The sequence below is a fragment of the Chiloscyllium plagiosum genome, chromosome 3, assembly GCF_004010195.1.
Source record: "Chiloscyllium plagiosum isolate BGI_BamShark_2017 chromosome 3, ASM401019v2, whole genome shotgun sequence".
In the NCBI taxonomy this organism is placed as follows: domain Eukaryota; kingdom Metazoa; phylum Chordata; class Chondrichthyes; order Orectolobiformes; family Hemiscylliidae; genus Chiloscyllium; species Chiloscyllium plagiosum.
The window spans coordinates 34,102,204-34,128,285 of record NC_057712.1 but is presented as its reverse complement, the minus strand read 5'-3'; the positions used below and the strand labels follow the sequence as shown (position 1 = coordinate 34,128,285).

Below are 26,082 nucleotides of genomic sequence, written 5' to 3'. Positions count from 1 at the left end.
AGGTTATGATCTGGAGAAGATTGTAGAGTTCAGGAAGAGTGCAGATGATGAATGCATTTAAACTGAAGGATAAGAATTTTAAATTTTAAACTTTTGAGAGGAGGGACCAATGTAGGTAGCATGCAAGATCGTGAAGAATGCTGGTGGAACAAACCTCATCTTCCGCTTAGGTACCTTACAGTCTTTAGGACTCAGCATTGAATTTAACCGTTAGAGAGCATGAATGCCATACTCATTATTTATTAACTATCCCCACAGTCCCAGATGCTGTGACAAATTGTGTTGCTTTCAGTACAATCTACCCAATTTCTATTTTTCATACTCTCCATTAGCACCTATCTAGCTTTTTTTCCCCCTGGCCTACTACCAACAATTCCTTTGTTTGCCTGCTCTTTTTTTCCTCTCTCTGGCCTCTCTATCCACCAATCTGCTCACTGCTTTACCCCCACTCTCTATCATCATCGTGAATACCATTTTTCCCTGAATCGAGCTCAGAAGAAGGATCCTGAGACTGAAAGCATTAACTTTCTTTTCCCTTCAGAGATTTTGCCAGGCCTGCTGAGTTTCTCCATCAAATTTCTTTATTGGGTTCATTGCAACAGTGGTCAGGGTAAGGATGCATTATTTTATGCGTACTGAAGACTGTGACGCTGCTCATTGTAAATTGTAGCTCATTCAGTACAGGGTGCGTGACAGACAAACTTTCAACTTAAAAGAAAGAGTTAATGGAATTATTATTTGGTGCTGTTTGATCCTGTGCGTTTAGGTGATGCTAAGTGATAACATAGGTGAAGAAGTCATGATTTGGAGATGCCGGTGGTGGACTGGGGTGTACAAAGTTAAAAATCACACAACACCAGGTTATAGTCCAACAGGTTTAATTGGGAGCACACTAGCTTTTGGAGCGACGCTATCACCTGATGAAGGAGGTGCTCCTAATTAAACCTGCTGGACTATAACCTGGTGTTGTGAGATTTTTAACTAGGTGAAGAAGAGGAGAGATCCATGATAAGTCCTTTAGTAACTCCTCAGGTAGTAATGTGAGTGAAGAAAGAGTAGGCATTGTTTCAGTTGCTTTGTACTGGATAGGACCACATGAAGGAAACCTCAATTAGCAGGATAAAGAAAAATGTGATATGGCCAGTTGCATTCAATCCCGCAGAAAGATCCTACCCCTGGACCAGGAAGCCATCGCTAAAGTCCCAACTGCTCTAGAGGTGTGTAATCACATCTTTGAATAGAAAAATAAGTTGAATAAAAAAAAGGCCCTCTTTGTGGACAGTGGTTGTGAAAAATAGGTTAAATTTAAAAAAAGGTTTGGGGAGGAAACTGTGATAAGAGTTGTGACTAATTACTATTAGTTCAGTGTTGGGGAATAGCTCCTTTAAATAGTGTGGTAAATCTGGTGTGATAGGTTGTGTATTGCAGTGGTAGTGCCACCAATTCCAGGTCAGACATTCCACATTCCAGTCTCATGTCCCAGAGGTGTTGCAACATGTCTGAGCAGGTTCATTTAAAAAAAAGCGTGGTCTACGGCACTGAAAATTAATTTTAACAAGCATGGAATCTCAATCTTGGAGATTTCAGTTATTGATGCAGATTTAACATTTTAATTTTTTTTAAAAACATTTCCTTTTTGTCCCTTATCGCTCTTAATCCCATTGTTCCCTCACTGGCTTACTTTGTGTGCTTGATTTGATATCACTGCTATTTTATTGCTGGTAAATATTTTCTAATCAACAGTAAATGTTGTTACGTTCCTCTGGATCTTGAATCTTGGTTTCATGGCTCAGACATTACCATGTCTGTCATTGTTTACAGGTTAATTGAGGAATATAGAATCATAGAGATGTACAGCACAGAAACAGACCCTTCGGTCCAACCCATCCATGCCAACCAGATATCCCAACCCAAACTAGTCCCACCTACCAGCACTTGACCCATATCCTTCTAAACCCTTCCTATTCATATACCCATCCAATTGCCTTTTAAATGTTGCAATTGTACTAGTCTCCACCACATCCTCTGGCAGCTCATTCCATACACATACCACCCTCTGCGTGAAAAGGTTGCTCCTTCGGGCTCTTTTATATCTTTCCCCTCTCGCCCTAAACCTATGCCTTCTAGTTCTGGACTCCCCCACCCCATGGAAAAGACTTTGTCTATTTATCCTATTCATGCCCCTCATAATTTTTTAAACCTCTAAAAGGTCATCCCTCAGCTTCCGACACTCCAGGGAAAACAGCTCCAGCCTGTTCAGTCTCTCCCCATAGCTCAAATCCTCCAACCCTGGCAACATCCTTGTGAATCTTTTCTGAACCCTTTCAAGTTCCACAACATTTTTCCGATAGGAAGGAGACCAGAATTGGATGCAGTATTCCAGCAGACCTCCCAACTACTGTAATCGATATTCTGACCAATAAAGGAAAGCATACCAAACGCCGCCTTCACTATCCTATCTACCTGTGACTCCACTTTCAAGGAGCTATGAACCTGCACTCCAAGGTCTCTTTGTTCAGCAGCACTCCCGAGGACCTTACCGTTAAGTGTATAAGTCCTGCTAAGATTTGCTTTCCCAAAATGCAATCCTTGCATTTATTTGAATTAAACTCCATCTGCCACACCTCAGTCCATTGGCCCAGCTGATCAAGAGCCTATTGTAACCTGAGGTAATCTTCTTTGCTGTCCACTACATCTCCAATTTTGGTGTCAGCTGCAAACTTACTAACTGTACCTTTTATGCTCACATCCAAATCATTTATATAAATGACGAAAAGTAGCAGACCAGCAATGATCCTTGTGGCATTCCAAGCCTCCAGTCTGAAAAACAACCCTCCGCTACCACCTTCTGTCTTCTACCTTTGAGCCAGTTCTGCATCCAAGTGGCTAGTTCTCCATGTATTCAGTGAGATCTAACCTTGCTAACCAGTCTCCCATGGGGAACCTGTCGAATGCTTACTGAAGTCCATATAGATCACATCTACTGCTCTGCCCTCAGCAATCTTCTTTGTTACTTCTTCTAAATACTCAATCAAGTTTGTGAGACATAATTTCCCATGCACAAAGCCATGATGACTATCCCAAATCAGTCCTTGCCTTTCCAAATAAGTGTACATCCTGTCCCTCAGGATTCCCTCCAACAACTTACCCACCACTGAAGTCAGGCTCACTGGTTTATAGTTCCCTGGCTTGTCCTTACTACCCTTCTTAAATAGTGGCACTACATTAGCCAGTCTCCAGTCTTCCAGCACCTCACCCGTGACTATTCATGATACAAATATCTCAGCTAGAGGCCCAGCAATCACTTCCCTGGCTTCCCACAGAGTTCTCGGGTACACCTGATCAGGGCCTGAGGATTTATCCACCTTTATGCATTTCAAAACATCCAGCACTTCCTCCTCTGTGATATGGACATTTTGCAGGATGTCACCATCTATTTCCCTACATTCTATATCTTCCATGTCCTTCTCCACAGTAAATACTGATGTAAAATACTCATTTCGTATCTCCCCCATTTTCTGCGGCTCCACACAAAAAGGCCGCCTTGTTGATCTTTGAGGTGCCCTATTCTCCCCCTAGTTACCCTTTTGTCCTTAATGTATTTGTAAAAACCCTTTGGATTCTCCTTAATTGTCTTTGCCAAAGCTATCTCATGTCCCTTTTTTGCCCTCCTGATTTCCCTCTTAAGTATACACCTACTGCCTTTATACTCTTTTAAGGATTTACTTGATGTATCCTGTCTATACCTGACGTATGCTTCATTTTTCTTCACCAAACCCTCAATTCCTTTAGTCATCCAGCATTCCCTATACTTACCAGCCTTTCCTTTCACCCTAACAGGAGTATACTTTCTCTGGATTCTTGTTCTCTCATTTCTGAGGGCTTGCCATTTTCCAGCCATTCCTTTACCTGCGAACATCTGCCCCCAATCAGTTTTTGAAAGTTCTTGCCTAGTACTGTCAAAATTGGCCTTTCTCCAATTTAGAACTTGAACTTTTAGCTCTGCTCTGTCCTTTTCCATCACTATTTTAAATCTAAATCTAATAGGCCCCACTGACACCTCAGTCACCGGCCCTACCTTATTTCCCAAAAGTAGGTCAAGTTTTGCACCTTCTCTAGTAGGTACATCCACATACTGAATGAGAAAATTGTCTTGTACACACTTAACAAATTCCTCTCCATCTAAACCTTTAATGCTATGGCAGTCCCAGCCTATGTTTGGAAAGTTAAAATCCCCTACCATAACCACCCAATTATTCTTACAGATAGCTGAGATTTCCTTACAAGTTTGTTTCTCAATTTCCCTCTGACTATTAGGGGATCTATAATACAATCCCAATAAGGTGATCAGCCCTTTCTTATTTCTCAGTTCCACCCAAATAACTTCCCTGGATGTATTTCTGGGAATATTCTCCCTCAGTACAGCTGTAATACTATCCCTTATCAAAAATGCCACTCCCCCTCCTCTTTTGCCTCCCTTTCTATCCTTCCTGTAGCGTTTGTATCCTGGCTGCCAGTCCTATCCATCCCTGAGCCATATTTCTGTAATTGCTATGATATTCCCAGTCCCATGTTCCTAACCATGCCCTGAGTTCAAATGCTTTCTCTGTTAGGCCCCTTGCATTTAAATAAATGCAGTTTAATTTATTAGTCCTACCTTGTACCTGCCTGCCCTGACTGTTTGACTTGCTTCTGTTCTCATCTGTACCAGTCTCAGATTGATCTCTTTCCTCACTATCTCCCTGGGTCCCACCCTCCCACCTTACTAGTGCATTTTGGAAATTCAAATGAAGGTAGGAGTTTCATGGTGAATGATAGGGCCTTAAGGAGAGCAGTGGAACAGAGGGATCTTGGAGTTCATGTTCACTGTTCTGTGAAAGTGGAGTCACAGATAGACAGCAGTGAAGGTGGCTTTTGGCACATTGGCTTTCATCAGTCAGGGCATTGAGTGTAGAAGTTGGGAAGTTATGTTGCAGTTGTACAGGACTGCTCTTGGAATATTGTGTTCAGTTTTGGTCACCTTGTTATAGGAAGGATGTTATTAAACTGGAAGGGGTGCAGAAGAAATTCACAAGAATGTTGCCAAGACTCAATGGTTTGAGTTATATGGAAAGGTTGGACAAGCTAGGACATTTTACTTTTGAGCTTAGGAGACTGAGGGGGGACCTTATGGATGTGTATAAGATATTAAGCGGCATGGATAGCGTGAATGCACTGTCTTTTTCCCACGGTTGGGAAATCAAGGACTAAAGGGCATCAGTTTAAGGTTAGAAGGGAAAGAATAAAAGGGAACCTGAGGGGCAACTGTTTTACAGAAGGTGGTACGCATAGGGAATGAGCTGCCAGCAGAAGTGGTTGAGGCGGGTACAGTAACAGCATTTGAAAGACATTTGGACAAATACATGGAGAGGAAAGGATTAGAAGGATATGGACCAAGTACATGGAAATGGATTTAGTGTGGATGGGCATTTTGGTTGGCATGGACCAGTTTGGACCAAAGGGCCCATTTCCTTGCTGTAGGACTCTTTGACTGTGAGATGTGTGTGGGGACAAAGATATTCAAGATGAAATTGGAGTCAAAAGATACTTGACTCATTCCGTGGAGCCTCTTTGTGGCTGGAGATTGCAACTACAGCATTTTGGTGACTTCTGTAATAGTAGACCCTATTTGTGTTTGATTAAAAGTTATAGTCTAGATCCAGATTTTAGAGTTGCAAAGTATTGGACTTTTTTTTAATGTTTCTAAAAGGAAGTAGTAAGTTTGCAGGGGAAATGTTGAAGGAATGAAAATTGGCAGCAAATTTCTCAATTTGTTGGTCTTTTTTGATTTAATAAAAGTGCAAGCTGCTGCTGATGTGATCTGATCTGATTTCTAAGAGTTGCTGCTTTATGAGATATGTTCTGCTTTCGTCGTGATGGGCTTTTACCTGATGAGGTAATACTTATATTAGTTTCGGTATCATAGGAATGAAACACAGATAACAGTACTGGAGTATTTAATAGATTTTTATTATAGCTACTTGTATCTCTCTATGTAACAGTCACAGCATGTCTGGGCTATAGCCAAGCAATTTGATGTCAACGCTAGTACATTTCCCTCTGTGTCATGCTGCAAGAAGACTCAACAAGATGGGATTCGAGAACTTTGCATTTTTGGATTACATGCAATAATTTGGTGATTACATCATGAGTATTTTCCTGAAGAGTATATTTGCATATGAAGTTTCAGGCATAACAGAGAAATTTTGGATCGTAGTGCTACTTCTTTGTAATTTTTAATTTTCTCCAAACTGCTAGTGCTTGTTATTCCACTGTGCAAAATCTGAAGCTCACAGGAGTTTGCTGTCCAATAAGGTAAATATAATTTAGAATAGATTAGATTACTTACAGTGTGGACAAAGGCTCTTCGGCCCAACAAGTCCACACCGACCCGCCGAAGTGCAACCCACCCCCCTACATTTACCCCTTCACCTAACACTATGGGCAATTTAGCATGGCCAATTCACCTAATCTGCACATTTTTGGACTGTGGGAGGAAACCGGAGGACCCAGAGGAAACCCATGCAGACATTGGGAGAATGTGCAAATTCCACACAGTCAGTTGCCTGAGGCGGGAATTGAACCCGAGTCTCTGGTGCTGTGAGGCAACAGTGCTAACCACTGTGCCACCGTGCCACCCAAAATGATTCAGTTTGAGCCTCAAATGATGGTCCCATACTAATGGTGTGTGCAAAATAATTTCCATTCATAGGGAAGTGAGAATTCACCTATGTGAGTTGCCCTTGACACTCCGCATTAGCCAAGTGCCAGAGTAAAATCTGCAAATGCATGCTAATATCGTACTGCTTTGGAAATTTAGTGTTGCTGCTTTGAAGCTTAGATTTCAGTAAGAGTGCTATTGAAAGCTTTCTGTTGCTTATTGGAAGGATGTCCCACAATTCTACAGATTTTCCCATTAAAATCATGAGGATTAGTTTGAGTTCAACACCTGTCATTTCTTCCATAGCATTTGTGAAATGGTCCCATTTTTTCCAATAGACTAATTCTGAAAAGGATTTAAAGTTTACTGGATTAAACATTCTCCAAATACCACAAAAATTGATGTTAACAAAAAAAATGCCTCCAGGAATGTTGCTGTTCTTTGCAAATTAGTTGAGAATATGGATCTCTTTCTTTCACTTAAATCGGATGTGAAGCAATAGGTTGAAACATAGAAAAAAAAGTAACAATGTTTCCCCTTGCCAAAAGCAACTTCTCCATTGTAACAATTCAGTTTTCAGGGACCAGTTTTGTGATTTGTCTACTTTTCCCAGCTTAACTTTCCTTTAACCATAATGTGAAAAAAACATGTTAAATATCCGAATTCTTGTCAACATGGCCTGAAATAAAATCCATTGGTGCCTTGTTCTTCAGTCTGTGTTCCAGTCTTGTGTTTTGGCTGCACTGTCAATCTATCCATTCCCCATATATGAAAATCAAATGGCAGTTTGCCCTCAAAATGTTGGAACTGTTACTTAAATAATTAAAATCTATTGTGTGCATTTGCCAAAAGAGCTGACAATGTAATTAATGCTTCAGGAATCATTGTGCAATATTTTAATGAAAATAGATTTTTTTGTTTTTGAATGTTTTTCATGTGAAGTAAACCGTCCAATTTTCAGTTGTTTAGCAGTAATTAGTAAATTTTTAACTCTTCTTTATAGCCAGAAAATACAGGATCACTTTCAAACCTTAAGGATTTGTGGCTGGATGGGAACCAACTCGTGGAATTGCCTGTGGTAAGTTTGTTAAGCAATTACTGTCTTTCCTTCAATTACTTAGTTCTACTTGTCACTTGAAATTGCCCTGTTTCTTGTTTTTTTGATTTTTATTTCAGGTGCTGTCCATTTGCTGCCATTTCGTTAATTACAGTTTCAGTCATGATCTATTTCCAAATATAGCTATCCAAGCATTTTATGTATTATCCATTTGTGTTTGCAGTTGAAGAATGCTTAGCAAAGCTGACACATTTCTCATATTTACCCATAAAAACCTAACGTGTTGCTTTTCCTATTCCAAGTGATTTGTAATTGATTTAGTCGCTATCTTTATCACTAATCACGGCCTCCTCACTTTTACAGTGTCAATTCTGTACTTTCTTTTTAGACAGGAGGGTATGCAAACACAACTGTAAGCATCTCTGTGCTTGTCTGGGTCACATGCTTTTCAAGCATGAGGTGTTGATCATAGGGAATAGGAACAAAAGGAGGCTAGTTGGTCTCCTCAAACCTGCTCAGCTATTTAGTAGGATTATGACTGATCCGAAAGCCTCACGTCCACTTTCCTGCCATTCCCTGTAGCTCTTGATTCCCTAATGGATTAAGAATCTTTCTACCTCAGCCTTAACTATGGACAAGGACACTGCTCCCACTGCTCTCTATGGCAAGGAGTTCCAAAAACACACAACCTTGTGATAGACAAAATTCTTCCTCATCTGAGTCTTAATTTGGTACCCCTTTATTTTTGCCTTCATATTGGTGCCACTTCTATGCTGTCTGGCCTTAGACTGCTAATCAGGGGAAGTATCCTTCACAAATACGTAAAGTGGGAAGGTTGGTGCAGAGAGAGAAACTATTGAGGTGACTATGTTCTGTGGAAGTTGGAGCCAAATATGCACATGTTTATTCAGTGGAAGGGAAAAAATATTGGTAATGGAAATGAGTAGGCATTGGGAAGGCAGTGAGTTGGAGTTTGCAATGGGACTTGCAAACAAATCCCTGTGGCACACAAGAGGAAAAAGGGTGTTTTGGCTTCTAAAGTGTGATAACTCAGGGAGAGAGGATTCTGTAAACAAGTTTTATTCTTTTATTGTTGTGAAAGGGAAGAAGCGCATAACCTTCTAAGTGATAAAAACGAATATTCAACTAAAACTTGTTGCTCATTTTGCAGGAGCTTGAGTGAACATTGTAATATATACCTAGATGACAGCAGGGTTATTGCAGGGTGAGAAGTGGGATGGACCAGAGACAGCAGTTTCTACATAAGTCATTGGGAGGCATTCAGCTAATTGTTGAGGTACAAAGAAATGATTGGAGTTTAGACTATTCCAGGCACTAAATTGAAAGTCGGTTTCATGGTACTAACAAAGTTCTAACAAAGGTGAAAGCCGATGTAAGTGCTGGGGGTCCCACCATGACCAAGGGAGGTAAGTGAGGTAAGATCTCAAATTTCAGAAGTGTTGAAATATTTTAATTTTAGAAGCTTGATATTTGGGTGTTGTGTGAAATAAGAAAAGTAAACAACCAATCGTCCGAGAAGAGACACAGCCAATAGTTGGAATCCAAATGATGCTGCAGTGAAGCCATCTTAAAATGAAGCTGGAATTAGAATGCCATGACTGTTGCTATACGTTTAAGAAATATGTAAAATAAAAATATTCAATGTACTTCATATATGGAAATTAAGCTGATCAGTCAAGCTGATGTAGAGTATTTAGAGAGCTACTTATACAGTCACCTGTGATTGCACAGGAGAAGATGGAGCTATAGTGGAAATGTATGTACTGAACTAAACCAAACTAAGAATATGATGAACTAGTTCATTCTCTAGGGACCTGGATTAAAATTCCACCTTGATAACAAGCATTCAAGCTAGGAATTAAAAATTAGCCTCATTAATTTTGACCATCAGACTGTCATTGATTTTTTAAAAAATATACATGCAGTTCACCAGTGTCCTATAGGGAAGAAATCTGTACATCGTCTGGCATAAATATGACTCCAAATCCGTGACCCTCTGGTTAAAGGAATTATGGAATGGTCAACAACTCTGGCCTTTCCAGGAATGCCCACATTGTATCAAAGATATGATGATGCTGCTCCTTTAACAAGGTTATGTTGTCCTCGTTTTTTTTATCAGAGGGTATCTAAACGCAGATACTTGGGGAGGTCGAGATTTGAAGGATTTTTGAAGCAATTTGGTTTTAGCAGCAATTTGGTTATAGCTAACAGATACTGCCTGAGTAAAAAGGCTTTCAAGTTTAAGAATAACACTTATACAATGAAACAGGGGTGGTCAGTTCTCCCAGCTGTTTTTGTTTGCTTTTGTTTGGTTTTATCAGGCAGTTGTGTGGTGAAACTGTTGGACCCAAAGGAGTGGGTCCATGCTGATCCTCCCTCCCTCTGACATCCCTCCTGTAAGACCTATGTTTGATTTTACCTTTTTTTACCAAGGGGTGTTTATGGGGATTGTTGCAAGTGTTTGGAATAGCAACATTTAGTTTGGATAATCTGTTGGGTTTTCAGATAGGTTAAGTTATTCTGTTTTCTTTTGTTTGTGTTTCATTTCGGTAATCTTGTAAATAAATTGTTTCGTTTAAAGCTTAGTGATTTAACCAGCTGCGTCACTCCTGGAATATCCGCTGTACACCAGCTTAAAACAACTTTCTAAGTTAGGGTCCAGGTTACTTTCTTGAAATGTTTTGATGGGGTCTGGCCTGGACAATAACAAAGAAAAAAATAAAATATGATTCTGTGTTACGACATGGAAATGAAACCAAACACTCAGAAAAGCTTGCCTCACCTTGTAATCTGTTCAAAAATAAAAATGACTGAGAACTCCCAAATTCCACTGTTTAAAGAAAATAATTAAAAATCGCACAATACAAGGTTATAGTCCAACAGGTTTATTTTGAAGCATTAGCTTTGAGTACTGCTCCCCTTCATCAGGTAGCTGTGGCGCAGGACCAAAAGACACAGAATTTATAGCAAAAGATTAAAGTGTCATGCAGTTGAAATGATATATTGAATAAATCTAGGTTGCTGTTAAGTCTTTCATGTCATGTTCCTCCTCATGTGGATTTCTCTAGCCTCCACCCGAAACTTATCAAAACAGCCATCCCCTATGGACAAGCCCTATGCGTACATAGGATCTGTTCAGATGAGGAGGAACATGATGGACACCTGAAGGTGCTCAAGGATGCCCTCATAAGAACAGGGTATGATGCTCAACTCATCGAATGCCAGTTTCGACATGTCACAGCAAGAAACCTTAATGACCACCTCAAGACAGGGAATGCAACTGATAGGCACTCTTTGTTGTCCAGTACTTCTCAGGAGAGGAGAGGCTACGCCATGTTCTTCGCAGCCTGCAATACGTTACCAATGAGGATGAGCACCTTGCCAATACCCATCCCTCTGCTTCCACTTCTTGCCTTTAAACAACCACCAACCCTTCAATAGACCATTGTTCACAGCAAACTGCCCAGCCTTCAGGACAACATCGACCACTATACGGTACAACCCTGTCATGGCAACCACTGCAAGATGTGTCAGAGTGTCGACATGGATACCTTTAATACACGTGAGGACCCCACCCACCATGTACGCGGCAGGTGCTCATGTGACTCTGCCAACGTTGTCTATCTCACATGCTGCAGACAAGGATGCCCTGACGTATAGTACCTTGGTGAGACCAATCAGACGCTAGGACAACAGATGAATGGACACTGAGCAACAGCCGCCAGCTAGAGATGTTCCCTCCCAGTCGAGAAACACTTCAGTGGTCAGGGACATTCGGCCTCACATCTTTGAGTGGCCATCTTCCAATGCGGACTTCAGGATATGCAATAACGCAGAGTAGGCGATCAGAGGCTGTTAGCCCAGTACGGTACCCATGAGGATGACCTCAACCGGTATCTTGGGTTCATGTCACACTAGAGGTACTACATATTTTGCTCAAAAAGCACACAAATATGCAAGCACACAATCCATGTAATATTTTATAAATTCCACTTTGGAAATAGAACCAGACTGACTCAAGATTGGGACACATACAGACACATACAAACGTCATACCTTTACTGCATTGTCTGAGCAGAGATGTCACTTTTTTTTATAGTACCTAAAGTTATCTTGAGAACGTGACTTAAAAGAAGTTTTGGGGTTTACATATTAATGAACTGATACCCATTCTAAACAATAAAAGATGTAACAGCAATCTAGGTTTGTTGAATGTATCATTCAGTTGCATGACACAGTAATCCTTTGCTATAAATTGTGTCTTATGGTCCTGCCTCACAGCTCCCTGATGAAGGAGCAGTGCTCCGAAAGCTAGTGCTTCTAAATAAACCTGTTGGAGTTTAACCTGGTGTTAAAAAGTGTTGTGCTGGAAAAGCACAACCAGACAGGCAGCACCGGAGGAGCAGGAGAGTCGATGTTTTGAGCATAAGCTCTTCATCAGGAATACTAATGCAGACTCTCATACACACTTTCCCTCTCATACACACAAACATGCAACCTCCCCAAACCCACACTCTCACCCATGCACACACCCTCCCTCAGGCTTATACTCCATTACGCTCACACACATACTTTACCAGACATGCAAACACGTAAATGTGCACACTTTCATACGCATTCATATTCACACGCACACACTCACAAAATTCCTGTTGAAGAGCTTATGCTTGAAACATTAACTTTCTTGCTTCTCGGATGCTGCTGACCAGATGTGCTTTTCCTGCACCACACGTTTTGACTTTGATCTCCAGCATCTGCAGTGCTCACTTTCTCCTACAACCTGGTGCTGTGAGATTTTTAACTTTGTCCACCCCAGTCCAATACTGGCTCCTCCACATTAAGAAAATAGCATCAATTTATTTTTTAACTGTAAAAGTGAACATTAAACAACAACTATTCACAACTCTAAGCCCCCCTTTCTCTTAACTGTTTACTGTCTGCCTCCAATTCTACAACAATATGCTCTTCCAATAAGACACTTGATAAAAAATTAAACCAACTTAATTTCAAAACCACACAGTTGCTGTCTTCTTCTGTGTCTTTACTCTTTTGCCTGAGGATCTCTAGGGGTCGTCATCTTTCTATATACTGTGAGTATGCTTCACGTGAAAAGGTACCTTTGGTAGAAAGTGTTTCTAATTTCTTTGAGAGCAAGATGTTAAGATGGGCAATTAGCTTTCAAGGAGTTTATATCTCTCCGGTAGTTGCTCTTTGACCAGTTTTCAAAATGTCTGCATCCTTATACCCCCGACATTAGATCATCTCATTGTTTCAATGTTGACAAAGCAATAAATTCAAACCCGATTGGGTTTTAGTTTTCTGGGGCATAATTTAAACGGAGTGGTTAAATTCAAATTGTTGTCAAAACTGCAACCAAAGCTCAGATATCCATTTCACAGCCAAATGTTACATATTTTCAATTTTCCAATACACTATGGGACTTGTATCTCGTCACATATATAGGTGCTTCTAAGTTCTCAGTTCAGATCAGCATTCTCTCTCTCAAAGATACAGTACACGCCTACAACTTCATAACAGTCTGTATGCCAAGTTATCGAAGGTTATGAAGAGATCTTGATCAATTGAGTCAGTGGGCTGAAGAGTGGCAGATGGATAATTTGAATACTTAATTTGGATAAATGTAAAGTATTACGTTTTGGTAAAACAAACAGGGGCAGGACTCGCCCAATTAAAATTAAGGCCTTACGTAGTGTTGGAGAACAGAGAAACCTAGGGGTACATAATTCTTTGAAGTTTGCATCACAGGTAGACAGGGTGGTTAAGAAGGCATGTAGCATGCTTGCCTTCATTGCTGAGAGCTTTGAGTGTAGGATATAGGACGTAATGTTGAGGTTGTACAGAATGTTGATGAAGGCTGTTCTGGAGTACTGTGTCCAGTTATAGTCATTCTGTTACAGGAAGAATTTATTAAGCTGGAGACAGTTCAGAAGAGATTTACCAGGCTTTTGCCAGCAGAAGAGGATTCAAACTATGGGGAGAAGCTGGTTAGGCTGGGACTTTTTTTACTGGAATGTAGGAGGTTGAAAGGTGATGTTTAGAGAGGTTTATGAAATCATGAGTACACATAAAGTGAATGGAGGGTGTCTTTTCCCTACAGTGGGAGATTTCAATACTCGGGGGCATATTTTAAGATTAGAAGAGAAAGATTTAAAAAAAGACCCAAGGGGCAATTTTTTCACACTGGTTTGTGTGTGGAATGAACTTCCAGAGGAAATGGTGACTGCAGGTATACTTACCATGTTTAAAAGACTTTTAGATAAGTACATGAATAAGAAATGTTTGGACGGACATGGGTCAAGTGCAGGCAGATGGGACTAGTTGAGTTTGGGATTATGGTTGGCATGGACTGGTTGGACTGAATGGTTTGTTTCCGTGCTGTATGATTCTGACTCAATGGCTGTTAAGTTCTGTTGGCAGGTGCCATATTATACAAAGGTGGAGAAAAATCTTAAGCTTTTTAAGAGAATTGTGTAAACCTGATGAATACATAGCACAGTAAGAGTGCTGACTTCAGGTAAACATTTTCCATTTGAAATGTGACTGAGATTTGTCACTTTTAAAAAAAATTAACAAAATGCGTAACATAAATAATAACTGATCAGATGGTACACATGAGAAGTACATGCAAAACAATATTTTTAATGTATGTCTTTTTTTACATGAAGTTAGATAAACACTGATGGATCAATTCTGGTATAGCATTAAAGATATCTTGAAGTAAATTTTCACCAAAATGCAGGCATTTTATATGCAAACATTAAATTTGCGCTTTCAAATGAAGCTGAAAGATGTAACTTTTAAAGTTTTTTTTCACGAAGCGTTTTTTTCACTTATTTAATCTCATGGATGCTAAGTTAACAAGAGCCTTGATTAAGGACTTGCTTTCCATTTTGGAATTTTGGAATAGCTGAATATGTGAACAGAAACTGTGTGTATATAAACACAACGTGTTTGAATCAGTGGGAGAGTGGTTGCCCTTCTCAGCACTGTATGCTTTACTGCTAGACTTTCATGTAAGGACACCAGTTCCTTTTTTGTTGTTAAAACAGGAAATTGGAAACCTGAAGAACTTGCTGTGTTTAGACGTGTCTGAAAATAAACTGGAGAAACTCCCGGAAGAAATCAGTGGACTTGGTTTGCTCACTGATCTTCTGGTTTCACAGAATCACTTGGAGGTTTTACCAAATGGAATTGGTAGGTTCACTTCTACAAGAATGTTTTGTAATGCTTTGGCTTTAATTTTTTGTTTTATTGATTATTTTTTCTCGTTCGGCTGTAATGCACAGAACATAGCTTCATTTTCTGGTGGCTGATTAGAACTGGCTTGAGAGCAGTTCATTGTCTAAATAAGAATGATTAAGAAAGAAAATCTCTCACAAACGTGGAAAACCTGGATTGTCTTTTTCTCTACTTCTATACATTCTGTGAATGGATTGCTCCTGAAATTTTTTTCTCCAATTAAGCCAACATCAGGATGCTTGATTTAGACATTATCTTGCCTAACGGGTGTAAAGGCAAGATAAATTTTGTTCGTGAATGAATGAATGAATGCATAATGGCAATTAGAACCAAATTGAAGTTTCTATTGATCCGCACCCATAGAATTTTAGCTTAATACTTTATCATGCTGTTCAAGTTTATAAATCCTATGTTTTGGGATTGGCATGGTTGATCCTGACACATTTAAATATACATTCCTCTCAGTGCTGTTCCTGAGAAATGAGATTTCAAAACACATTCAAATGCAAAAATTACAGCTGAATAGACTAACATGTAGACTTTCCTTTTCTAATATGTTCCCTCTCACCTTTCTGTAGGGAAACTAAAGCATCTTTCCATTCTGAAGCTTGATCAAAATCGTTTGGTTCAGCTAACAGAAGCTATTGGTGAATGTGGAAATCTTACAGAGCTTGTACTCACAGAAAATCAGCTAACGGTCAGTATTTCTCATTAATAATTTTTGTTGCACCTGCATCTGTACCTTCAGGTCCGTCCGTCATGTTGATTTCTGTGGAACCCGTTCCCCCTTATTGCCAGTCTGAGTAGCTTCACTTAACTACACAACAGAAACAAAAAGGGAGTTATTTTGCCAGCCATTCTGCTACTGTTTCCCTTGGTCACGAGTCAGCCTTATCAAACACCTTTTGATAAATATGCATTCACCTTGTCAGTTCTGTGTTCGTAAACGAACCCCATAAACTGTAACCTTTCCCTTTGAAATCCATGCTGGCAGCTCTCTTTATATTGGCAGTTTTTAAGATGTTTTTCCATTTCATTTTTGAATAAATATTCTATTATTTTTTCAATATCTGACATTAAGCTGACTGGTCTCTAGTTCCCTGGACTTCACAATCTTGATTTCTAAATATAAGAATATGTTGATTTATTTTCACATCTCATTATACTGCTCTGTATTGTTAAATACTTTGATTCATACATGACAAATCCTCTGTCCTCCTCCTCTTATCCTATTTTCAATGATCTGTCCTCCACATGTGAAAAGACTTTAAACCGGGGTTGATAGGTTAGGGAAGAAGCATGCTGAAGGCATGCATGAATGTGCATCATAATATTATAGATGTTGCACAGGCTTTCTGTTTCTAATTTTTAGGGCTAGCATTATTGTATCACTTGATATTTCCCCACATGAGATTCTTGGCTTTTTATCTTGGATCTCTTTTGTCCAAAGTTCCCAGCTCTTCCAGGCCAGATTAGACAGCATCAAACATTAATTTAATTAATTGGGCTAAAGCGTTTTCTGTTTACTTTAAAGATGTCCATTAAGTCTCAGGTACCAATGCATATTAACACCTGAGAATATGTTACAAAACTGTGTGCTTTAAAACAAGCAGTTTAAAAAGGAAACTATGCTCGTTACCAAGCAGCTCAACCAATCATACATATCTGGGAATATCTGAGATCAAAGTTTTCAGCCAAAAAGCATTAACTTGAGGCACAAATTGGAATTTTACCCTCCCCATCAATTTTGCAAAAGTCACTAGTTTGTAAAGCCAAAGGCTTTAGATAATGCGCAAAATAATGTTATCCATTCTCAATCGATAATCTTCATGTGATATTTGCATAACTGTCATTAAACATGATGTACACTTTGCCACAGTTATTTCACATCCATGAAATGCTCATGTAGAGGACCAACACTCTGCACTTTGAATATTATTCAGTGAGAGTCATGGACAAGCCTACTGCACTGAAGAAATCTGGTTACGTCCAATTTCATTGATACTGAGAAAATTCTAATGCATCAGTTTTGTTTAGTATTTTTTGAATAATGCTGAGAGGGCAGCAGTGATTTTCTGTTTAGAATTTGACAAGAAAATTTCAGCCTCAAATCTCCACCAGCAATAAATTCAATGCAAGTGGAGAATAATTAATACCCAGTTAAAGTTCCAAACTCTGATTGGTATCCCTGAAGGTTTGATCATATGAAGTTGACCCTATGTCATTTGACCATGTGATATTTGATTGTGCTATTTGATTGCTGTTTTATCACATACTTAGTCAAATGTTATTACATTTGCTATATAGAAATCAAGTCCTGTGTAGTTGTTTCTTTGCATATGATTTTGCACTAGTAATTATTAAGGAAGGTTTAAAGAACAAGAAGTCTACCTGGTTTTTAGCGCTCATCTCTCATACTCTCTCTCCTTAGAGCCAGTTTTGGATCCGTTTTCAAATAAATGTACAAATTCTGATTTAAGACCCTGTTTTAAAAAATTCTCAAGGTCAGGTTCGTAGGAGAGTAGTCTGACACAGAACAAACGACCAAGAGGCGAGTCTGCTAGAATATGGGCATTTTATTCCCCGCAGCGTCGCCACAACGGGTCTGGCTTATACTCACTCTACATGTTACCGGAACTGGGAGCCGTCAGTTCTCGTAGAGCGGTTGCCAACAACCCACGCTCGGCGGTTAAACGTAACCCCGGAGCAGACTCACCGAACTGGAGACTTTTCCAGCTGATATACTCTTTTCCAGATATAAACATTCATGTGAACAGCAGAGCAAGGCTAAAAAACACATTCCATTCTGGTTACATACAGATAAGAAGATTCACACGGGGAGGTGTGTAATAAGATTCACACGGGACTAAGCAACACCTCCATTCCGGTTAGATTCACACATGTATTGGGACATAATTTTTAACCGTTTCACCACATTCCACTGCTTGGAATTTTACACCACAACAACGCAACTCTCTGAATTGTGAGCATACCTTCTGTTCAGTCTTCCTATCTATAATGTGAACACTCTGTTCACTATATTACTTTTGATAATGTGAACACTGTTTGCGTTCACAAAGTTAATATCTGTTATCTGAACACAGTCCCTGTTCACAATGCTACTCTCTCTAATCTGGACATAGTCTCTAATCACAATATTACTCTCTGTAACCTGAACATTGTCCCAATCACAATGTTACTGTTTGTAACCAAAACTGTACCTGTTTACAATCTTACCCTTGGTAATGTACCCTTGGTATGCTATTTTGTGTAATGTGGATATTGTCCTCAGTTACATTACTCCCTGAACACAGTTCCTGTTCACAATTTAATCCTTAATAACGAGCACTATCCTCATTTACAATGTAACTCTTTGTACCCTGAACACAGTCCCTGTTCATAACGTTACTCTCTCGTTGGCAGTGGCAGCAGCACAATGTAGCAAAGTGAACCATGGCAGAAGCTTCTGTTTAAATACCTGAGGAGTGGGGTCAGTCAGAATGGTGGGGACAGGAGTGGAACTGAATGTAGAGGCAGAGCTTCGTAGGAAAGTAGTCTGACACAGAACAAACAGCCAAGAGGCGAGTCTGCTAGAATATAAGTGTTTTATTCCCCGCAGCGTCGCCACAACCAGGTCTCGTACTTACAACGGGTCTGGTTTATACTCACTCTACGTGTTACCGGAACTGGGAGCCGTCAGTTCTCGTAGAGCGGTTGCCAACAACCCACGCTCGGCGGTTAAACGTAACCCCGGAGCAGACTCACCGAACTGGAGACTTTTCCAGCTGATATACTCTTTTCCAGATATAAACATTCATGTGAACAGCAGAGCAAGGCTAAAAAACACATTCCATTCTGGTTACATACAGATAAGAAGATTCACACGGGACTAAGCAACACCTCCATTCCGGTTAGATTCACACATGTATTGGGACATAATTTTTAACCGTTTCACCATATTCCACTGCTTGGAATTTTACACCACAGACCCTCAGTCAGATGTGCTCCAAACTTGGACCGCATGTATCAAAACCCATCAGGTACATATTAACCTGAGCCCAGTCACAAGATTGTACATACAACAGTGGATTCTGTTTGGGACTGTTCCCTTAGTGCCTGTTACCTTAAAGTCTGCTCTGAACTAATTCTTCTAAATGACTTCTGAGCTTTGATACAATGAAGGTGGAATTACTTAGAATTATAAAAGTTACAGCACAGAAGGCGGTCATTTAGACTCTGTCTGAATGTCCTCCCTTCTAACCCCATTCCCAACAAATCTGTTTACATTCCTTCTTTTCAAATATTTAATCCCTTCCTTTTTAACTTAGTTCTCAATATCTATTCGAACAGTCAAGTGTGGTGAAGTATCCGACAGTTTATTCACCTCAGTACAAGAAATGTCCTTGCCTAATGGTCCTTACCACCTTGTTTTTGTTGTTCGTGTTTTGAAGAAAATGCTAGTCCCCAAAACCCATGACACCCCACTAGCTCCATTCTCTTGCTTGAGTACTTCTCCATAACCTCCAACTTTTCAATCTCCAAGGCTTTCCCAGATCCCACATTTCAGTTTTCCTTTTATTGATGCACCCCTGCCATAGAGATACATGCATCTCTGTCCCAACATCAAGACCTGAGGGTTCACTCCCCAGTTTACCTCTTGATTCCCCCATGCCATCTTGGTAGTCTGATTCTTCAATCTCTACCTCATCCCACCCTTTTGCTCCTATTCCTCAGATTTGGCAGAACATTTAAAGGTTTCCTTAGCCATAATTTGTAAAAGTGTCTCTAAATAAGGCAGATTTTACAATGACATGAGAAGTAATGGTCTGTTCCAGGCAACTTTAAAAGATATCTGGCACGCTTTTAACATCATACGTGGCTCGCAGACTCAGCTTACGTGTTGTTGTGGTACAGCTTACATCTATCATTGTGTTCTCTCATACGTGGATGTTGCAACTCTGACAGGAGGAATGTGCTGTTAATCAAGCTTCACTTCTGAGTTGTACCATTAGTATGAATCTTTAAATTCAATACTAAATAGTCCAATTGCTTCATTTCAGTACTTCTGTTATTTGGAACAAAAATCTTTTCCCAGGTTTATTTAATGAAATCAAAAAAGACTTGTTTATTATAAACTAGAACTATTCTTTAAACAAGTGGAAAAACTGCTATATAGCAATGTTTCCTTAATCTCAAGCAAACACATTGAGGGCAAACAAGACAATACAGTTCTGCAGAGACGACACATTTAAAAATAAACAAAGAGAAATAACAAAGAAAGAAACACTCCTGTGGGCCACGGATCTAAACTTTCTGCGGCAATGAGTTTCACAGAATAACCACCCTCTTGCTGAAGAAATTCCTCCTCATCTCAGTTTTAAAGTCTCAGCCCTTCACCTTGAGACTATGCCTTTGGTACGTATTCTCTCCTATTAGTGGAAATATCTTCGCCACATCCAAGCTATCTAGGCCCCTCGGTATTCTGCAAGTTTCAATGAGATCCCTCCTCATCCTTCTAAACTCCCATTGAGTACAGACCCAGAGTCTTTTAGCCACTTCTCATATGACAAGCCCTTGATCCTTAGCATCATTCTTGTCAACCTCTTGTGGACACCCTCCAATGCCAGCACATTCTCATCAGACACAGGGCCCAAAACTGCTAGTGATATTCCAAATGTGCTGTGACCAGAGCCTGTACAGGCTTAGCAGTATGTCTCTACTCTTGTATTCTAGCCCTCTTGAAATGAATGCTAACCTTGCATTTGTCTTCTAAGCTGCCAACTGAACCAGTATTTTAACTTTAAGAGAATCCTGAATGAGGACTGCTAATTCCTTTTGTACATTAGATTTCCAAAGCCTTTTCCGGTTTAGAAAATAGTCTATATCTCTATTCTTCCGACAAAAGTACATAATCTCTCACTTCCTCACATTGTGTTCCACCTGACACTTTAACCACTCTCCAAACCTGTCCCAAGTCCTCTCCAACCTCCCCATTTCCTCAATGGGCACCCGTTCCTCCATTTATCTTTGTGTAATGTGCAAAATAAGTAACAATGCCCTCAGTTCCTTCATCCAGATCATTAATGCATAGCGTGAATAGTTGTGGTCCCAACACTGACCCCAGTGGAACTCCACTAGTTAATGATTGCCATCCTGAAAAAGGCTCCTTTATCCCCACACTCTGCCTTTTGCCAGTCAGCCAATCTTCTGTCTGTGTTGGTACCTTGCCCCTAACACCATGAACTTTTATCCTATTTAGCAGTTCCTTTGCAGCCCTTGTCAAAGGCATTCTGAAAATCCAAACAGGTCGCATCTCCTGGCTTTCCTTTGTCTAATTAGCTTGGTACCTCCATAAAGAATTCTAACAGATTTGTCAGACATTATCTCCCATTGATGACCTATGCTGACTCAGTCCTGTTTCACTGTGCACTTCAAGTAAATGGAATCTCCTCTTTAATAATGGACTCTCAAATCTTACCAATGACCCTGGTCAAGCTAACCAGCCTATTGTTTCCTGTCTTCTGCCTCCCTCCCTTCATGTAAAACAGAGGTCTTACATGAACCATTTTCCAGTTCTTTGGGACCCTTCCTGATGTTAGTGATTCCTGAAAGATCAACACCAATACCTCTACAATCTCCTCAGCTATCTCCTTCTGAACTCTGGGGTATATTCCATCTGTTCTAGGCGATTTTATTCTCTTTCCCCAGCACTTCCCCTTTATGACGGCTAATACACTCACCTATAATTCTCAGGAAGTATGACTCTACTGCTGGTTTCTTCCACTGTGAAGTCTGATGCAAAATACCAGTTCAGTTCTTCTGCCATTTCTCTGTTCCCCACCATTACTACTGCTGCCTCATTTTCCAGGAGTGCAATGTTCACACTTACTTCTCTCTTACATTTTAGATATCCAAAAAAACTCTTGCAATCTTCTTTTATATTACTAGCTAGCTTATTCTCCTATTTCTTCATCTCCCCCACCTTGTTGCTTTTCTCCTTATCCACTGCTGTTTTTTTAAAGGCTTCCCACTAATCTTCACAATATTATGTTACTACTTTTGCGTTGATGTTGGCCCTGACTTCATTTGTCAGCCATGACTGCTTCTTCTCTTCAGTATGTTTCTTCTTCCTCAGAATGAATTTCTGGTTTGCCTCTCGAATTACCCCCAGGAACTCTTGCTGTTGTTGCACCACCATCTTCCCTGCTAGCCTCTCCCTCTAGTCAACTCTAGCCAGTTCCACCCTCATGTCTTTTATAGTTAGCTCTATTCAACTGTAATACTGTTACATCTGATTCACTCTTTTCCGTCTTAAACTACAGACTGAATTCTATCATATTGTAGTCACTGTCCCCTGGAGGAGCTTTCACCTTAAACTCCCTCATCAAGTCTGTCTCATAACATATTACCAAATCCAGAATTGTCTCAAATTGTAATTTGCTCGCTGATCTGGAAGGTTTGTTCTCAGAGGTTTCATCACCATGCTAGGTAACATCATCAATGAGCCTCCATTGAAGTGTTGGTGTATTGTCCCACTTTCTATTAATGTGTTTTGGTCTGTTGTGGTGGACAATATCGCTTCTGGTTCTCTTTCTGAGAAGTTGGCAAATAGTGTCCAAATTGGTGTTTGTGTTGATGGAGTTCCTGTTTGAATGCCAGGCCTCTAAGAATTTGCATGCGTGTCTTTGTTTTGCCTCTCTCAGGATAGATTTATTGTCCCTGTTGAACTGGTGTCCCTCCTTGTCTGTGTGTAAGGATACGAGTGGTGGTTGTGTCTTTTGGTGGCTAGTGGTGTTCATTTATCCTGTTGTGCTAGTTTCCCTCTGGTTTGACGGATGTAATGTTTGTGGATGTAGGTTTGCTTGGTGAGCTGAAATGTTCATTTTCAGACGTTTCATCACCATACTAGGTAACCTCTTCATTGAGCCTCCAGGTTAAGTACTGATGGTGTAACCTGCTTTCTATTAATGCATTTGGGTTTCCTTGTGGTGGTCATGTCATTTTCGGTGGTGATGTCATTTCCAGTGGTGATGTCATTTCCTATGGTGACGTCATTTCATGTCCTTTTTCTCAGGGAGTGGTAAATGGGATCCAAGTCAATGTATTTGTAGATAGAGTTCCGAATGGACTGCCATGCTTCTTGGAATTCTCGTGCGTGTCTCTGTTTGGCTTGTCCTAGAATGGATGTGTGTCCCAGTCAAAGTGGTGTCCTTCCTCACCCATATGTAAGGATATTAGTGAGAGTGGGTTATGTCTTTTTGTGGCTAGTTAATATTCATGTATCCTGGTGCCCAGTTTCTGCCTGTTTCTCCAATGTAGTGTTTGTTACAGTTCTCGCAAGGTATTTTGTAAGTGATGTTGGTTTTGCTTGTTGTCTGTATAGGGTCTTTCAAGTTCATTAGCTGTTTTAGTGTGTTGATGGGTTTGTGGGCAACCATGATGCTAAGGGGCTGAAGTTGTCTGGTTGTCATCTGCGAGATGTCTGAAATGTATGGTAGTGTGGCTAGGGTTTCTGGGCGTGTTGTGTCTTCTTGTTTAAGTTTGTTGTGTAATTGGCGGACTGTGCTTAGTGCGAACCTGTTGTTCTTGAGTACGTTGTATAGGTATTTTTCTTTGGCATCTCATAGTTCCTGGGTGCTGCAGTGTTTTGCGGCTCATTAAATAATGCCCTGATCCAGCTGCGTTTGTGGTTGTTGGGATGATCCAAGTTTTTAAACCATATCCCCTTGTTCCATTGTCTCCCACAAGGGGAAACAAAGAATCACAATGTCGTACAACATGGAAACAGATCCTTTGGTCCAGCGGGTCCATACCAACCAATCCCCCTAAAGCTTTCCTATTCATGCACTTGTCCAAATATCTTTTAACTGTTGTAACTGTGCTTGAATCTACTATTTCCTCTGTTCATTCCACAGACAAATAACCCTCTCTGTGGAAAAAGTTGCTCAGATCCCTTTGAAGTCTTTCTCCTGTCACCTTAAAAATATGCCCCCGAGTTTTGAACTTCCTCACTTTGGAGAAAAGACTTTTGCTTTCAATCTATCTGTACCCCTCATGATTTTACAAACCTCTGAGGTTATACTTTAACTTCCTACACTCCAGCAAAAACAGTCTCAGCATATGCAGCTTCTTCCGATAACCTTAAGTCTTTCGTACTAGCCAACATCCTGTAAATCTTTTCTGAACCCTCTCCAATTTGACAATATCCTTCCTATAGCAGGGCGACCAGAACTAGACACAGTAATCCAAAAATGGCCTCACCAACATTCTGCACAACCTTAACATGACATCCCAACTCCTATACTCAAAGGTTTGAGACACGATGGCAAGTGCCATCTTAACCACCCTACCTGTGACGCAACTTTCAACAACTATGTACTTGAACCACAATGTGTCTCTATTTGACAATGCTACCCAGTGCACTACCATTAACTGTATAAGTACTGCCTTTGTTTGCTTTACAAAAATGCAATACCTCGCATTTATCCAAATTAAACTCCATTTGCCAATGTTCAGCCCATTGATCCAATTGATCAAGATCCCTTTGTGATCTTAGACTACCTTTTTCACTGTCAACTATACTTTGGTTGGCCACGCTTAGAGTATTGTGTTCATTTCTGGTTGCCACATTACACAACACGGAGGCTTTAGAAAGAGTGCAGAAGACGTTTACCAGGATGCTGCCTGGATTATAAGGAGAGGCTAGAAAAACCTGAGTTATTTTCTCTGGACCGTTGGAGTTTGAGGAGAGACTTGATTGAAGTCTATAAAATAATGAAATGCATAGATAGAATTGATGGTCAGAATCTTTTTCCTTGAGTTGATATGTCTAATATTTGGGGGCAGGCATTGGCGGGATGGGTTTGGAGTTCAAAGGAGATGTGAGGGGCAAGTATTTTTCCACGGGGTGTGGTCGAAGCATGGAACGCACTGCCAGGAGTGGTTGTAGAGGCAGATAAGTTAAAGGTGTTTAATGGACTTTTAGATAAGCACACAAATATGCAAAGAGTGGAAGGATATGGACCAAGGATAGGCAGAGAGGATTAGTTTTATTTGGTGTCATGTTTGGCACAACATTGTGGGGTAAAGGGCCTGTTTTGGTGCTGTACAGTTCTATGTATGCCACTAATTTTGCTGTCATCTGCAAACTTACGAATCATGTCTCCTAAATTCTTATGCAAGTTGTTTATATAAACGACCAACAAAAATGGACTCAGCACTGATTCCTGTGGAACACGCTGGTCACAGGCCTCCAGTCTGAAAACAACGCTTTACCACCACCCTCTGTCTCTTACTGTCTAACCAATTTTGCATCCAATTGACAAGCTCTCCCTGGATTCTATGTAATCTATCATGTCAAAGGCTTTTTTTAAAGTCCTTGTAGACAATGTCTACTGCATTGCCCTCATTAATCTTTTTGGTTCTGTCCTCAAAAAACCTCAATCAAGTTTGTGAGATATGATTTCCCACACACAAAGCCATGATGACTTTCCCTCAGCACTCCTTGCCTTTCCAAATGCATGTAAATCCTATCTCTTAGAATCTCTTCTCCTGACCGTCTTTCTGAAATAAAGGCACAATATTAGTGACACTGAAGTTCTCTGGAACCTCATCCATGGCTATAGATACTAATATCTCTGCTTGGATCCCAGCAAATTCTTCCCTAACTTCCCATGTCCTGGGATACACTTAATCACATCCTGAAGATTTATCCACCTTCATGGTTTTTAAGACCTCCAGCATCACTTCTTCTGTAATGTGTCCTTGTTTCAAGACATCCTTATTTATTTCCCCGAGTTTCCTAGCCTCCATGTCATTGTCCTCTCCAAAAATTGATGCATAATGTTCAGTTAATGTCTCTCCCATCTCCTGTGGTTCCACTACACACATGATCTTGTTTATCTTTAAGGGGCCCTATTCTCTCCCTAATTTCTCTTAGCATACTTGCAGAATCTTTTTGAATTCTCCTTAATCCTATCTGTCAAGGCTATCTCATATCTCCTTTTGTCTTCCTGATTTCCCTCCTAAGAATGACCAGACACCC

General features: G+C 40.2%; 1 protein-coding gene across 5 annotated transcripts in view; it reads left to right on the top strand.

Moving 5' to 3' along the window:
* lrrc1 (leucine rich repeat containing 1) overlaps positions 1 to 26,082 on the top strand; it is a 256,326-nt gene that overhangs the window by 105,359 nt on the left and 124,885 nt on the right. For all 5 annotated transcript variants that reach the window (XM_043679472.1, XM_043679482.1, XM_043679464.1 and 2 more), the window contains exons 7-9: positions 7,704 to 7,778; positions 14,849 to 14,993; positions 15,617 to 15,735. In XM_043679472.1, coding sequence (XP_043535407.1) covers positions 7,704 to 7,778; positions 14,849 to 14,993; positions 15,617 to 15,735 — 339 coding nt within the window. The remainder of the gene's footprint in view (positions 1 to 7,703; positions 7,779 to 14,848; positions 14,994 to 15,616; positions 15,736 to 26,082) is intronic.